Source organism: Schistocerca americana, chromosome 4 (assembly GCF_021461395.2).
Source record: "Schistocerca americana isolate TAMUIC-IGC-003095 chromosome 4, iqSchAmer2.1, whole genome shotgun sequence".
Taxonomy (NCBI): domain Eukaryota; kingdom Metazoa; phylum Arthropoda; class Insecta; order Orthoptera; family Acrididae; genus Schistocerca; species Schistocerca americana.
This window is the reverse complement of record NC_060122.1, coordinates 81,476,407-81,493,349: the sequence shown is the minus strand read 5'-3', so window position 1 is coordinate 81,493,349 and position 16,943 is coordinate 81,476,407. Positions and strand designations below refer to the sequence as shown.

At 43.6% G+C, this 16,943-nt stretch overlaps 1 protein-coding gene across 1 annotated transcript in view; it reads left to right on the top strand.

Moving 5' to 3' along the window:
* The window catches only part of LOC124613274 (zwei Ig domain protein zig-8-like), a 433,383-nt gene extending 417,421 nt beyond the window's left edge, over window positions 1-15,962 (top strand). The window contains exon 6 of the mRNA XM_047141967.1: window positions 15,037-15,962. Within this exon, the coding sequence (XP_046997923.1) occupies window positions 15,037-15,149 (113 nt within the window). The 3' untranslated portion in view covers window positions 15,150-15,962. The remainder of the gene's footprint in view (window positions 1-15,036) is intronic.
* The last annotated feature ends 981 nt before the right edge of the window (window positions 15,963-16,943 follow it).

Genomic DNA, 16,943 nt, shown 5'->3' with positions numbered 1-16,943 from the left:
TTCTCAGATGTAATCCGGTGACCTTAAGCCTTATCGTAAAGTGGACATTGACTGCAGCCTCTCTCCTTTTCGGGCAACGCCATGGAGTAGGGACTATCTATCACTATAATAGCAAGATGGATCTTATTTTCATCCCAGAGCGAGTGGCGGTCTGTTATCTGCTTACACTAAAACTGTTCGTAAAGGCAACAAGAAATACAGACGATATTCACACACGTTTTCGGCTAGGTGATGTGGGATTCGGCAAGTATCAAATGCCGAATGTTGTTAGAAGACGATTTAATGGCTGCATTTTCGAAGGATTTATGGAGAAATGTTTATTACTGTCCTGCTAATGACATACCTCAGGCAACAAGACAGGCATCACATAATATAACAGCTTTTAAAACCATGTATCAGTAAGTTACTGTTGTAGCGAACACAGCTATTTGTGCGCTGGGGACTTGTACTACGAACCAGTTGTCTTCATTTCCATTGCTGTTCCATGTCGCATCAGGGAAGGGGTATTATCCTTCTACTAATGTTGGTCTTCTTTGTAGCAACTTTTATTTTAGGTAAAACTGAAGTGATTCAAGCAACGCAGTGACATCTAACTAGCTCTTCCAGTTACCATTTCATGCCGATATGAAGTATTCAAAATTCAAAAAGAAACCCAAATCAGATATCTACAATGCAATATCGGATGTGAAAGATTAAAAGAAATGTACAGTAGCAAATGAAAAACGATTTTAGTTGAGGAAATAATATTGTAAGTCTACTGACGGTTCAAGAAGCAGTAAACTTCATACCGATAGATATCACAGCTAATAAAAATATCAAAGAGACATACGGAATATGTTGTAGAGAACATTGAGGAAGTTCGATCTAGGTTGCATGTAAAGGGCAGAAAAAATTGACTGAATCGGATCTGCTGTTATCGAATAATTACGAAAAAAATTACTAAGCCCGTTGTCACGTTTAGTGTCACATTAGAGCTTCTACATTATAGAAAGCCTCATGAATATGAAACATTGGTTTCAAGAAAAGCTACAGCAGAATATGCAAATGGGAAGCAAGTGGTCTGGGTTCCTCTCTGTGGCAACGTTTTTCACCGGCATTCATCATCACTTTTAATCTGATGGTACTGGCTATCTTCCATGACATTTTCGTCGCCTGATACGATAGTTTTAACGCTTACCGGTGAACCTGCCGAAGTTTTAAAGTTATCTTTCTATTCGATCACATCGCTTTTGAAAGACAAAGACAAACGTAACCACATCATGGGGAATCTCACTGAAGGCGGAAGTCTCATGTCCAGATTGTATGTACACTGTATAGTAAACATGAATGACGTCTGTTTGTTGGTATTCTACTGGATTAGCGAAAATAATATTTGTCTAGAATGACAAGCGGAGATGCCCTGGAGATATTATGCGATTGATTAGGTGCGCGTTATTGCGACTAGCTGTGTTTTCGGTTACTGCTTACTTCCAGCGAAAGTCTGACGAAAGCAGCGTATAAAACTGAATAATAGTCTAAGGTTTCTTTCCATTAACCCTATGATGATAACACACCTGCAAAACACTTGTTTTAGAGGTCATCGGTTACAAAAATTTGTAACATTGATGCTCACGAGCTTTAAAACGACGCGCCGCGGCCTTGTAGTAGGGCCATCGCTGTGGTTATACGAAAAAAATAATTTTCTTTCTGAGTAAAGGAACAAAATGTGTAAAGTTATGCTATCTAGTGGGTCGTCAATACGTGTTGTAACTTGGGCAGCACGGGAGATGATATCTGGATCATACTAAACGACTCATTTGTTTTTTTCTGTAACAATAAGTTCGAAGGTGAGTTTTGTCGAATGTAGATCGTTTTTTACGGTCTGTGTTCTCCCATATGTGTTCCCATGTCAGCATGGACAAATTTTGTCAATTGTTTTTCCATAGCAGCATGGAAAATTTTTTAAGTATAAGCAAAAACATGATATTTTACATATATCGCGGAGCACTGAAGACTTCAGTGGACGAAATTGCAAGGCATCCGACAACATTTACTAGGATTTTGGTTTTAGGCGTACTCCTGTTGCAAATGAAGAACGACCACCGTGCGTCAATTGTTTGGAATTCCCAACTACGGAAAGGATGTTTCCTACAACAATGAAACGTCATTTGGTATCATATCACGATATTTTGGTAAACAAACGGCAGAATACTTTTCCCACAATTTAACATAATTGAGAGAAGAAAGATTTAACTAAACAAGTTATGACTGCTAGAAGGGTTCTTCATTTACCTTACAAAGCTGCTCACCGAGTAGCAAAGTGTAAGAAACCTCACACCATAGCTGAAGAGGAAATTTCAGCCGTCATAAATAAATTACAATTGTGAAAGAACTAGTTTAATGAGAGAGAGAAACATTACCTTTTTCCTGCGGTTTTAAAAGAGAATGACTGTGAGCTGCATGAAGAACTGAAGTCCGTGTTTGAGTATTATTTAAATGAATTTGGTTATTACTTTCTGAATTACTTCCCTGAACAACTAGATCAGCACAACTAGATCAAAGATAGTTGAATGTAGAACGCCCATCGTCACTTATCGCTGAAGAACAAGAGAAATGTATTGATATTTCTTCGGACTCCACACTGATATTGAAGTTAGTTTCTTCATCAGTGCCTGAAGTTTGGATCCCGGTGAAGCACGAGTATCCGCAAATAAGTAACAGACTGCTGGCTTTTTGATACCTTTTGCAACATCCTACACATGTGAGGTAGGTTCTGAGCATTGTCGTTCATGAGCACAAAGTACAAATCGTGAATGAATGTAAAGAAAAACATGCTAGTGGCAATTTCCAAACTGTTTCCGAGATTTGAAGAACTGATGACGAAGATGAAAGAAGCTCAAACTTCCAGTTGATTTAGCTGTAAGGAAAAAAATAGTTCAAATGGCTCTGAGCACCATGGGACTTAACATCTCTGGTCATCAGTCCCCTAGAACTTAGAACTACTTAAACCTAACTAACCTAAGGACAACACACACATCCAAGCCCGAGGCAGGATTCGAACCTGCGACCGTAGCAGTCGCACGGTTCCGGACTGAGCGCCTAGAACCGCTAGACCACCGCCGCCGGCTAGTTGTAAGAATCAGATGTAACAACATTACAGTTTTATTAAAATGTGTTATGTCAGTATTTAATTTAAAAAAACCACTGTTATTCATTTTCTTCGAAACTTTGTTTACCCTACACTTCGAGTCGAATGTTGTGGCCGTAAAGAGCCGCGGGTGTTAGTGTTCGAGTCGAGGGAGCGTGGATCCAAGAAGTTTGAAACTGTTTTAGCTACACATTACTCAGCCACACGTCACGTAGGCGGCACATGCACAAATTAGTGTTGGTGCAACATCTAATTTAGTCTTGTAGTGACAACACTGATCGTCGCCTGAAGTTTATGAATATGTGCTCTTCCGCAAAATTTGCTGTTTCAACAACAGCATGCACTGCAGCTTCTGAAGGCTTCTGTAACAACTATATTTTTATCTTCCAATCGTTGTTGATCCATCGTGTTTGACATCAGCATAATGGATGTACTGATAGGACGTTATTGGTGGTGGTCATACACATTATTAACGGAATCTGAGCTCAGATATTCACTTTGTTAACGTTGTAGATTCAGGCTGTGTGAAATAAGGATAGACCATTGACGTAACATGTTTCGTATAAACTCTGTGGTTAATTCTCAGTTCTAATTTCCAATTCTAAAGTTTTAGTTATTATTCAAAAGTGCCCTAGCTAAAGGCTTCAGGTAATAGGTCCTGATGCCGTTTGTTACGTGGTATTGCTCTCGTTGAATCAGTCAATGGTAGACTTTATTATACTTGTTTCTAAAGACGAAAAGAGGAGTTATTCTCTTTGATTGCGAAGCCATCTGCCAGTACTGCGAAAATGGACTAATTGCACTTCGTATAATCAAATATCAGTAATCAAATATCAGTTACCGTATTAGAGGCTGAAACTCTTTGCACCCTGTACGCTCCATAGATGCAGAGATATATCGGAACCACTAGATTACAAGAGGTATGTTGCTCCAATTTATTCGTTTCTAAAAATTTTTGTAAAACACTGGCTCCGACAACACATAAATCAACTTATAATAAAACGCTATGTAGTTGCATAGAAGCACTAACCATAAGAACATTGATGCCTCCGTATAAGGAATGAATGACGGCCATGGTTCAGTATCACGAAGAGACCAAAGCTGATTCTTTATGTGAAACCTAAAATGCCATAGGTCATCCTCAGTCACACGAGAATCTCTCTCGTGCCCATATGCCATTAAGATATGTCGGATAATAATTCCACCACAAATTTTAAAAGAAGTTTAGTCCAGTCTTCTGTCCTGTAAAATCTTTACTTAAGTTATATGTAAACAGAAGGTGGCGAAGCGAAGATAGGAAAGGAAAGGTATTGTTGCTATCAGTTGCATCGGGACATCACGCGGAATCAGCGGCGACGAGTGAACATGTGTACCGGACCGGTATTCGCACCCAGGATCTTCTGCTTAACAGGCAGATGACTTGAACCACTCTGCCATCCGAGACACAGCGTTATTGGAACTGCGGAGACAATCTCGGCAGGACACACGTCTCAGCCACATTCCCATCGAGTGCCATATATCCGCAGTCCCTACCCATTTCTTCCACATTCGTTCTCTGAGATTCCCGCAGGTGGTCGGACCTATTTGTGTGTCTGCACTGAAGAAGGTGGATCCATTGTCCAGCTAGGCTAATAAAATTCTATCGACGTATGGTGTCTGTTCTTCAGGGCACGTCTCAAAAAAAGAGACACCACTAGTTCAGATAACTTTACTAATGTGATTTGGTTCGAGACGGAACATGCTGTAAAAGCTCCAGAAGATTCCAGTTACCTATAAATGCCTGTGCAAGAGGTGTGTGCAACATTCAGTGTAATATTCTGTGCTGAGTTAGGCTGAATGCGACCATCTGGACGACGTCATTTTCACAAGCTCTCTTTACTCTGTCGGTTTCTTAATAACTCGAACGTCGTTGCCGCTCCTCACATATTAAATGCCTCTCATCACTCCAAAAGTACAGTACTACGTCAAATGCGTTCAACAGCTTTGCTGCGCTATTACATAACAGTAAATATTTCTCCTGCTCCTTCTCCAAGTCCTATGATTGTGAAAGAAACTACTCTGCACTGATTAAATCTTTTTCCGTAATATCTGCATATCACGCCTCTCGGCATATCACAGCAGCTTTCCCTCTTTCGCAATGTAAACTATCCATATTTTTCTCACCTATTATCTTTAGTTTCCTTCCGTCCATCTCATTTGCTAATACTACGCAGTTATTTCTCACATTTTGTCTAACCAGTTCTTCTTCTCTACACTGAATTCTGTGTTAACGCACATTTTTGTTCAAAGTCATTACTCATGAAAAAATTTAATATGCGTGACTTTTTTAAATTTCATGTGTTCATTCCCAAATTGTTGTTGCCGTTGTTGTCATAACACGAGTATCCTACAACAATGTATAATCTCTCTAAAACTAAATGCCTCTTTAATTAAATAGGGTAGAAATAATTTTTTCGCAGTAACAATTTAGAAGACATGGGAAGTATAGTAACGCTTCCGTTTGTTGCGAGATTGGAAATAAACATAGCGTTACCGTTCGAGAAACGGAGGTGTGTGCTGAAGTGTTACAGGAAAACAGAGATTGAAATTTGTGGTAAGTTCCTGTTGGTCCAAACTGCTGAGGTAATCCTCCCCTAGGCTTACACACTACTTAATACAAAAAAAAATTCAAATTTGTGAGAAATCTTATGGGACTTAACTGCTGAGGTCATCAGTTCCTAAGCTTATGCACTACTTAACCTAAATTATCCTAAGGTCAAACACACACATCCATGCCCAAGGGAGGACTCGAACCTTTGCCGGGACCGGCCGCACAGTCCATGACTGCAGCGCCCTAGACTGCTCGGCTATTCCCGCGCGGCCTGCTTAATACAACTTAAACTAACTTACGCTAAGGAAAACAGACGCACCCAGGCCCGATGGAGGGCTCGAACCTCCGACGGGAGGAGCCGCGCGAACCGTGACAAGGCGCCCTGGACCCCGCGGCTACACCGCGCGGGTAAACAGAGATTTTGAGTGAGCTTGAACGATGTGAAACAGTTGAATTTGCAAACACACAGCCACCGAGAGTAACAATTACAAGAATCTGGGACAAGTTTGAAGTCGATGGAAGGATTCACTATGTGAAGAATATACATAGGCGGAGAAAGAGACGTCGTATAGTCAGCGGTAAGTGCAGTAGCAGTGATGTGGACTTATACTCAGTCCACAAAAAGGTACAGAGTTCGGACAAAAACATGGAAACATAGCGAGTAATGCATTCTTTAACACAACTGCAGATCATAGCAGAGCCTGCAGGTTGCGTTGTTGAGTTTATCACGAACGGTGCCTGCGCAACGTCTTCAATAGACACCAACTGTCGGGCGTGGTCAGAGCAATTCTGTGTGTTATTAGTGTATTTGTGAGTGCATTATTTTGGAGCTAAGTGAATTCAAACGTGAGCTAATTGTCGGAGCTCGTATGGTTGGTGCTTCCGCAATCAAAGTAGGCGAAGTATTTGGTGCCCTAAGAGGCGCCGATCGAACATGTATACCGTATAACGGAAAGCAAAGAAACGTCATCCAGTAATTCACAACGTGGACAAAGATGTGTGTTGAGTGACGGAGACAGACGGCCTTGAAAGACGATTATGACGAAAAATAAGAGGACGGCAGCTGCAAAAGACACTGCATAATTGAATGCCGGTCACGCGAAGCATCACATCACCATAACAAAGCGTAGTATGCTCCAGAGGCAGGGATTTGCAGGGCGAGGTAGAGATCCAGAATCACTCGTAAGTGTCAGGAAAACGTGGTACTGAAGCCTCAAAACCTGGAATATGTAGCAATGGAGGAACGTCATTTGATCAGATCAGTCTGTTTTCAACTTCCAGCCGAGGTTATGTCCCAAGAGTGAAACACGGCGGTGTTTCGCTGATGATATGGGCAGACACATCGTGGTATTCCGTGTGGCCCATAGTTACTCTGTAAGTTGGCGTTACTACCAAGGATTACGTGACCATATTGGCTGATGAGGCCCATCCCATGGTAAGATGTTTGTTTCCCAAGGATGTAGCTGTGTTCCGAGACGACAGTGCCGCTATTCACACAGCTCGCATCGTCCAGTACTGCTTTTATGAGCACGAGGATGAACTGTCGCATCTCCCTGGCCACAAGAGGCAGCAGATCTCAATGTTATTGAGCCATTATGGTCTACTTTGGAGAAAAAGGTGGCTGATCGCTATCCACCTCCATCACCTTTACCATCATTCCAGGACGACTGGGAGCTGTATCGAATGCCAGTTGGTTACATAGATCTTAATAGACATGGTTACGTGTTGTGTTTTTGATGTTTGCTTTTTTTCTCCACTGCCTGTACGTAAAGCAGCGCATTGGCCAGACTGTTCAGCTAAGAGAGAGGTCTCAAGATTTTGAGAACTCAGGGGGGAAAGCCTTACATTTCGACACTTTTCCGTGCTTTAAACTAGAGTGGATCCCGATAGGCAAATGGCATTTTGTGAGTGGTAACAACGTGTATGTAGAAGATTAATGTTTTCAAGTTTTAACTCTTTGTTCGGATCATTTAATCGACGCAATTCTGTGTACTGTGCTGTTGATCTGTGGTATGGTTTGGTATGTCGTCTAGAAAGTCTTACAGACATTTTTGACAGTAAACTTTATTACTGCCACAGGATGGCGCACCACTTCACTTCCAACTTCTGAACTACACAGTACTTTCGAGGCAGATACGAGGAAGAGGACGTATCACACCACGAACACTGAATGCACCTAGAAAGCAAACTGAGCAAGTTTCCGATGTTATTCCATTGGAATTAACACAGCTGATTTGTCGCTCAAATGAAATTCGTTGCCGAAGATGCGTTGCTATGGAATATGGGCAGGTTGGTCGTACACGACCTACAGCTGCATCTGAATGGACACGACCCCAAAATCTACGATTTCTATTTCATCTTGCTTGTCTCCATTAAAAGCCAGTACTAAGACACTCCTAGAGTCAAGTCAACTGAAGCAAGTCACAGAAATCTGGCACATCTTTTGAGAGCTTTCAACTACAAAGCGCAAACAGCTCTAAGCGGAAACAATATGACGTGTTACATTCCCTTTACGTACTTCTAGGACTTGTAGACGGGATTTAGTAGATAATACTTTGAATTGGAGCTCATGTCAGAAAACATACTTTATCCATACTTACAACCATTTGAAAACATGTTGATAGTGCGACCACTTTTAAAAGTAGTTTATTAGGTGTGACCCAGTATATCACATTTTCCAGAATTTCACTCATTAATAACCAAAGAAACAAGCAAAGAAACTTGATCAGTTTTCACAAACACTGTTGTTTACAGTACAGCCTCTTCCATATCGGGTGCGCCGCGTCTCGTTGGAGCGTAAGAGTCGCGCCTACTGACGGTGAAGTTATCCTTTCTCGAAGCCGTTGTGTGACTATGGCGAAAAGGGTATGCGATGGAGTCGGGCGTTGTGGATAACGATCTTGATGAAGGTGACGGGCAGCTCTTTCATTACCTTGAGATTCGCCATACAGAAGGATCATGTCGGTATATACTTTAGACATTACTCTAACCCTCACAGACACTTGAACGAAGCTCGAACCAGGTGAGAGCGGTAGGACAGACGTCAAATAACATCAGCCAATCCGACGTAAGCAACACTCCTCCCTCCACTCGAACTGCTCTTTACCACACATACACTCCTGGAAATTGAAATAAGAACACCGTGAATTCATTGTCCCAGGAAGAGGAAACTTTATTGACACATTCCTGGGGTCAGATACATCACATGATCACACTGACAGAACCACAGGCATATAGACACAGGCAACAGAGCATGCACAATGTCGGCACTAGTACAGTGTATATCCTCCTTTCTCAGCAATGCAGGCTGCTATTCTCCCATGGAGACGATCGTAGAGATGCTGGATGTAGTCCTGTGGAACGGCTTGCCATGCCATTTCCACCTGGCACCTCAGTTGGACCAGCGTTCGTGCTGGACGTGCAGACCGCGTGAGACGACGCTTCATCCAGTCCCAAACATGCTCAATGGGGGACAGATCCGGAGATCTTGCTGGCCAGGGTAGTTGACTTACACCTTCTAGAGCACGTTGGGTGGCACGGGATACATGCGGACGTGCATTGTCCTGTTGGAACAGCAAGTTCCCTTGCCGGTCTAGGAATGGTAGAACGATGGGTTCGATGACGGTTTGGATGTACCGTGCACTATTCAGTGTCCCCTCGACGATCACCAGTGGTGTACGGCCAGTGTAGGAGATCGCTCCCCACACCATGATGCCGGGTGTTGGCCCTGTGTGCCTCGGTCGTATGCAGTCCTGATTGTGGCGCTCACCTGCACGGCGCCAAACACGCATACGACCATCATTGGCACCAAGGCAGAAGCGACTCTCATCGCTGAAGACGACACGTCTCCATTCGTCCCTCCATTCGCGCCTGTCGCGACACCACTGGAGGCGGGCTGCAAGATTTTGGAGCGTGAGCGGAAGACGGCCTAACGGTGTGCGGGACCGTAGCCCAGCTTCGTGGAGACGGTTGCGAATGGTCCTCGCCGATACCCCAGGAGCAACAGTGTCCCTAATTTGCTGGGAAGTGGCGGTGCGGTCACCTACGGCACTGCGTAGGATCCTACGGTCTTGGCGTGCATCCGTGCGTCGCTGCGGTCCGGTCCCAGGTCGACGGGCACCTGCACCTTCCGCCGACCACTGGCGACAACATCGATGTACTGTGGAGACCTCACACCCCACGTGTTGAGCAATTCGGCGGTACGTCCACCCGGCCTCCCGCATGCCCACTATACGCCCTCGCTCAAAGTCCGTCAACTGCACATACGGTTCACGTCCACGCTGTCGCGGCATGCTACCAGTGTTAAAGACTGCGATGGAGCTCCGTATGCCACGGCAAACTGGCTGACACTGACGGCGGCGGTGCACAAATGCTGCGCAGCTAGCGCCATTCGACGGCCAACACCGCGGTTCCTGGTGTGTCCGCTGTGCCGTGCGTGTGATCATTGCTTGTACAGCCCTGTCGCAGTGTCCGGAGCAAGTATGGTGGGTCTGACACACCGGTGTCAATGTGTTCTTTTTTCCATTTCCAGGAGTGTACGTAAAAAACTTGTTTTCAAACGGCTACAGGACGCAGGCGGGCGGTACTTTCCAAGACACGGGCTCCAATTCATACTATTGTCTACTCCGTCCCCTCTACAGGTCTTAGAAGTTCGTTATAGGAATTTCCAAACAATCTGGGGACCAATGAAGAGGCGTTGCAATACAGATGTTTACACATTCGCAATGTAGACACATGAAGCATCCGCGTTCAGTGTACAGAAACAGTCCATCACGTCTATACCACTGTTTCATTCGTTCATAGGTGTGGAAGTATAAAATTGGAATACCCCTATAGATGGTGCTAGCCGTCAGTGTAGGGTCAGTGAGAACGCGTATGTAGTGCTATCAGCTTACTGTAATGGCTGACCACGAATGTCATCACACAGTAACTCAGGTTCCATACATCGGTATCCGTTTCAAACCCGTAAAGAACTCGACTATCGTGCGTACGAACTACGGTTTGCGAACAGCATTGGTTTGCCTTTACCATTTGAAGAAAACTGCTGAAAAATCGCATCGGATGTTTATCGAAGCCTTCGGCGAATGTGCTCTTGAGAAAACACAATGTTTCGAATGGTTCAAAAAATTCAAAAGTGGTGATTTGACATGAGAAACGAAGGGCCTTATTGGATGAAAGAACTCGCGGAACTCGACAGGAACTCGCGGAATAATGGAATGGGTAACAGAAAGCCGGTCCTTATCGGCTGAAAGCTAAGGGAGAGGTGCAGAAAGTGGGAAAATGAATTCCGCATGAAGTGAATGGAAGACAGCAAGCAAATCTAAATACCACATTAGAAGTGCTGCTCGTCGGATACAATAGAAAATCGTTTCTCCAACGAATACTGACAGGTGATGAAAAATGGGTGAATCCAGGCAAACGATCGATATCCACACCAAGACCAAATCGTTTTGCAAGGAAGACAATGCTTCATTGTTCCACAGATTGTTCGGAAATTCCGGTTACGAATTTCTAAGACCTGTAGAGGGGACGGAGTAGAAGGGTGTCATCAATTATGGGGAGCTAAAACCTGTTGAAACCGTTAGCACAGATAGACAGCAACAGCAATTCATCGATTTAAATGGAGCACTACGTGGAAAACGACTCGAATATGGAAAAAGTCAATATTAAGTCGTATTGCTCCATGATAGCGCCCTATCACACTGCAAAACGGGTGAGGGAAACGATCGAGGCGCTGAGTAGGGATATACTGCGGCATGCGGCTTGTTCTCCAGACTTGTCTCCGTCCCATTATCATCTACTAGCATTTCTGGGATACCCTCTCGCTAAACAACACTTAAATTCGTTTCAAAATGTACGAAAACGGCTCGCCTAATGGTTTGCTCCAAAAGAAGAACTGTTTTTTCCGCGTGGCATTCACAGCCTGCCGGAGAGGTGGGAGGAATGTATAAATAGCAGTGGAGATTATTTCGAATTAATTATTGTTTATCAGTTTCAAACAACAAACGTGTAGTTATTGCAACCAAACTCCAGTTTCATACTTGGTAGGGATTCCTGCACTTAACTTAGGACGCACTTAGCAACTAATAAATACACGAAATCCTCCGTTGCCCAATTTACCTTTATTGAAATTTTAATTAATGTGGAAGAGATAAAAACACCAATCATGGAGGCAAAATGTACGCACCTAAAATCTACTTAAAAAAGAAATAAAATCTCTTAAATTTGTTTCCACAAGTGGAGAATACAACGTCCCAATTCGGATCTCGCTAACGCTTACATTTTACTGACATTAAATATAACAAGGTAAATAATCATACATGCGATGAGAATAAATGGATATCACTATCAATCTTTACAGATCAGAATACGACTATATCCACGAAGGTTCGCGCCCTGGCAAGGGAGATACTTAACTTCAACATATAAGGTGATTGCCGTAAACCCTAATTCCACTCGCCAAACGTAGTAACGATACAAGCGAGACAAATGTACTGAAGAAGGACAGACGGATGTGCCGTAGTAAAAATGGCCACTGTCAACCCCGTCAGGACGCGACCCCTGTGAACACGTCAGTTTCAGCTACCAGCAACATACACCGAGTCATTTGTAGCTTCTCAAAAACAATTAACATAAAAAGACACAACTCGTAACACACTAATAAAATATAAACGATTACTTCACAGAACTAGCTCCTCTTTAGACAAAGCAAACAGCAGAATATTAATAACACGTGAAATATTTCTAACCTATAGCAATCTAAGGTACCACGTAATAGAATATCGTCTTGAGCTCATAGAATACTCAGTTTGACTTGCCTGTTTATAGATCTTACAACTTAACTAAACAGTGTCAGCTTAAGCAAACATGCGAATACAAAACTCGAAATATGACAGGAATAATGACTGAAGCCACTGACAGTGATAGGCTGCCACACAGAAGAGACAATAGTAACTTACAGCGGCACACAACCTACCTTACATTTCCAATTTAGTATAACCGGAATAAACAATTTTGTGTGTAAGAATTACTTACAGTACCATGAAAAGCTCCGAATAACACCTATTAGCCAAGGTAGGTGCTAGTATGGAAAGGCATCTTTAGTAACACCGAATTCGAGTGTATTCACTTATTGGAAGGGTTTCAACTTTACATCCGTTTCCACACAGCTCTCTGTTTATACACTTCTGTAACTTCTGCAACTAAAGAAGGGCATATAAATGCACACATAACTGAGACAGATTTAAGCAGAATAAAACAGCACCTTAGTATGGCACAAATGGCTTCATTTGCCTTACACGTGGGATATCTTCACCAGTCAGTAATTCCGAAATATATCCAACAACGCGTGACAGCATGACGTCACCGTGGTGTCAGCTATTTAGTTCACATAATATCCTGCACAGATACAAGGCAGACGAAGCGTTTTCACATGCAACAGCGGCGAGCATCACACATTTCCTCCGACACGCAATAGACACATCTCAGTTTCAACGGCCTCTAACAAGAACCTATACATGCCCTCGCAGCAGAAAATCCAAAAAAAAAAAAAAAAAAAAAAAACAACAGTGCACCACCGCGACACCAAACCCGAGGTCCCATCAAGTCACTGCCGGGAGCTCTCGCTGACCCTGTACAGGCGTCGTACCACAGACCTCACGGTAAACGTCAACAAGCAACCTCCGACCCTGCGAATATTCACTCCGCTGTCTGTTTTCTCTCTCCGTTAACCACCCGACCACCGGACTGAATCACGGAAGGCAAATATGGGGACCCTGTAATCGATGGCAGCGATGCCATTGTAAGTGCGGGAACACTGGCGCCAGCCGCGCCACGGCTGAGTACTCCTGCGCATCGTACTCGGAAATAAAATTTTTCCATATTACTCTACTAACACACTTGTTGTTGTTGTTGTTGTGGTCTTCAGTCCTGAGACTGGTTCGATGCAGCTCGCCATGCTACTCTATCCTGTGCTAGCTTCTTCATCTCCCAGTACCTACTGCAACCTACATCCTTCTGAATCTGCTTAGTGTATTCATCTCTTTGTCTCCCTCTACGATTTTTACCCTCCACGCTGTCCTCCAATACTAAATTGGTGAACCCTCGATGTCTCAGAACATGTCCTACCAACCGATCCCTTATGCTAGTCAAGTTGTGCGACAAGCTCCTCTTCTCCCCAATTCTATTCAATACCTCCTCATTAGTTATGGGTTCTAACCATCTAATCTTCAGCTTTTTTCTGTAGCACCACATTCCGAAAGCTTCTATTCTCTTCTGGTCTAAACTATTTATCGTCCTCGTTTCACTTCCATACATGGCTACGCCGGCCGAAGTGGTCGTGCGGTTAAAGGCGCTGCAGTCTGGAACCGCAACACCGCTACGGTCGCAGGTTCGAATCCTGCCTCGGGGATCGATGTTTGTGATGTCCTTAGGTTAGTTAGGTTTAACTAGTTCTAAGTTCTAGGGGACTAATGACCTCGGCAGTTGAGTCCCATAGTGCTCAGAGCCATTTGAACCATACATGGCTACACTCCATACAAATACTTTCAGAAATGACTTCCTGACATTTCAATCTATACTAGATGTTAACCAATTTTTCTTCTTCAGAAACGCTTTCCTTGCCATTGCCAGTCTAAATTTTATATCCTCTCTACTTCGAACATCATCAGTTATTTTGCTCCCCAAATAGCAACACTCCTTTACTACTTTAAGTTTCTCATTTCCTAATCTATTTCCTCAGCATCACCAGACTTAATTCGACTACACTCCATTATCCTCGTTTTGCTTTTGTTGATGTTCATCTTATACCCTCCTTTCAAGACACTGTCCATTCCGTCCAACTGCTCTTCCTAGTCCTCTGCTGTCTCTGACAGAATTGCGATGTCATCGGCGAACCTCAAAGATTTCATTTCTTCTCCATGGATTTTAATACCTACAGCGAACTTCTCTTTGGTTTCCTTTACTGCTTGCTCAATATACAGATTGAACCACATCGGGGAGAGGCTACAACGCTGTCTCACTCCCTTCCCAACCACTGCTTCCCTTTCATGCCCCTCGACTCTCATAACTGCCATCTGCTTTCTGTACAAATTGTGAGTAGCCTTTCGCTCCCTGTATTTTACCCCTGTCACCTTTAGAATTTGAAAGAGAGTATTCCAATCAACATTGTCCACAGCTTACAAACACACTTAACTTTTTGTCTTCAGTTCTAACAGAAAATTGCCAAAATGAATACGTACAAAGTGCCGGGTTTGTTAGCCAGTGGACAGATCAGTTAACAGGTGACGGCAGCTGAGGCGGGTGGTGCTTTCTGTTGCAGGGGAACACCCGGCAGCCATGCAGCACGGCGGCCAGCGGGGGCTCCACTCTGGTCCGGCCGCGTCGACGCTGGCGGCGGGCGGCGCCCTCCTGCTGCTGCTGGCCTGCAGCTGAGTGGTCCAACCATTGGAACACCTGCTGCGCGCCACCGCGGGCGCTGCCGCCGCCTGGGGCGCCGCCGGACTCGCCTCGGCAACACCGCTGTGGACACTCCCCACTGGCGCAGTCTGGCCAACCTCTTTCTGTACGTTCCACTCGGTGGGAGACGTTTTATTGTGTGGTGAGGGTACAGGGTCACCTGTTGACTGTGGAATAGATTTGGCCTAGGTGACGGTGCCATTCAGGCGATTCGTCTCTGTAAATACACGTATCTTTGGGAAGCTCGTTGTTATGAACGGTAACCAGACCGCAGACCGGAGTAGTTGCTTGATCGTCATTGCATCGTGTTAACACTTACAGTGACCGAACAGCGTTTTACTGATGGGCAACTTACACCACTGTAGGTATATACCTGTCAATCAGTGAGTATGTGTCAGAGAGTCGAGTGAAGTAGGAGACTGTCGCGCTCTTCGTTTCGAGTGAACCGATTCATCGTGTTTCAGCGTACCTTTTTGGTGTCATCACAAGGACGACTATAATTTCAAATCATTGTGAATGTTGGACTGTTGTGTTTTTCAAATTATTCGTGGATGTAATATATCTCTATTGTGAAATAGTTTTAATACAATACCTGACAACTAATTTAATGTTATTCTCCTTTAAATTATACGATGAGTTGGTATTTATGAGTCTATAACATCGAATTCAATGAAAACCATTCCAGTAGCATTATCGATGGATGTTGTCATTGGATTATATAACAGTACTTGCCAAAGTATTTTCTGAAAAACGAAACCTGTTGCTTGAATAATGTACTTGTGAACTATTTTTCTTGGACAGAAATTAAAAAGAAATTACCCTATCAAGACCTCATCAAATCCAGTGCTTTTTTTTCCATCCATTTCCGAAGTTGAAAACACATGTAAGTTAACGTCCAAACAAGGACAAATAGAATTACATACTGACGGTTATCTCTGTCATTTTCATGGTTTTGTGACTTTCCATTGTTTTTTAAACTGTAATTCATATTTCTTTATAAGTGAGATTCATATTTGAAGTAAGGTAAGTGAAATATTTTACTTGACACATTCCATTCGCTAAATTCGCATTGACATCATGGTAAGGACACTACTCTGACACCTCTCGGACTGTGCTTACATAACTCTAGATAAAAAGTGTTAGTACTGAGTAGTTCGCTAGTCTTACGAAGTTTCTATAGTCTGAGTCTCGTAAGATGATTTTTCCATATTCCATTCGATTACCCGTGGCATGTTTGTTCTCTTTAAAAAAAATTCTCTACAATTTGTTTTGTTCTAATATAATGCAAACTTATCAATGTGTAGAAACTGTAGCCATTAGCTTTATCAGTATCGCCAGCCGCTGTGGCCGCGCGGTTCAAGGCGCTTCAGTCCGGAACCCCGCGACTGCTACAGTCGCAGGTTCGAATCCTGCCTCGGGCATGGATGTCTGTGATGTCCTTAGGTTAGTTAGGTTTAAGTAGTTCTAAGTTCTAGGGGACTAATGACCTCTGATATTAAGTCCCATAGTCCTCAGAGACAATTTTTTATCAGTATCAGTAATACACACACATGAACCACAGCAGTTCAATCCCATTAAATCCCTTCCTATTGATTTCGACTAAAGCTCTATCCGAACAGGCCTCGGAAGGCCCAATGGTACCGACCGGCCGCAGTGTCGCCCTCTGCCAACAGGCGTCGCTGGATGCTGATATGGAGGGGCACATGGCCAGTACACCGCTCTCCCGGCCATATGTCAGTTTATGAGTCCGGAGCCCTACTTCTCAATCAA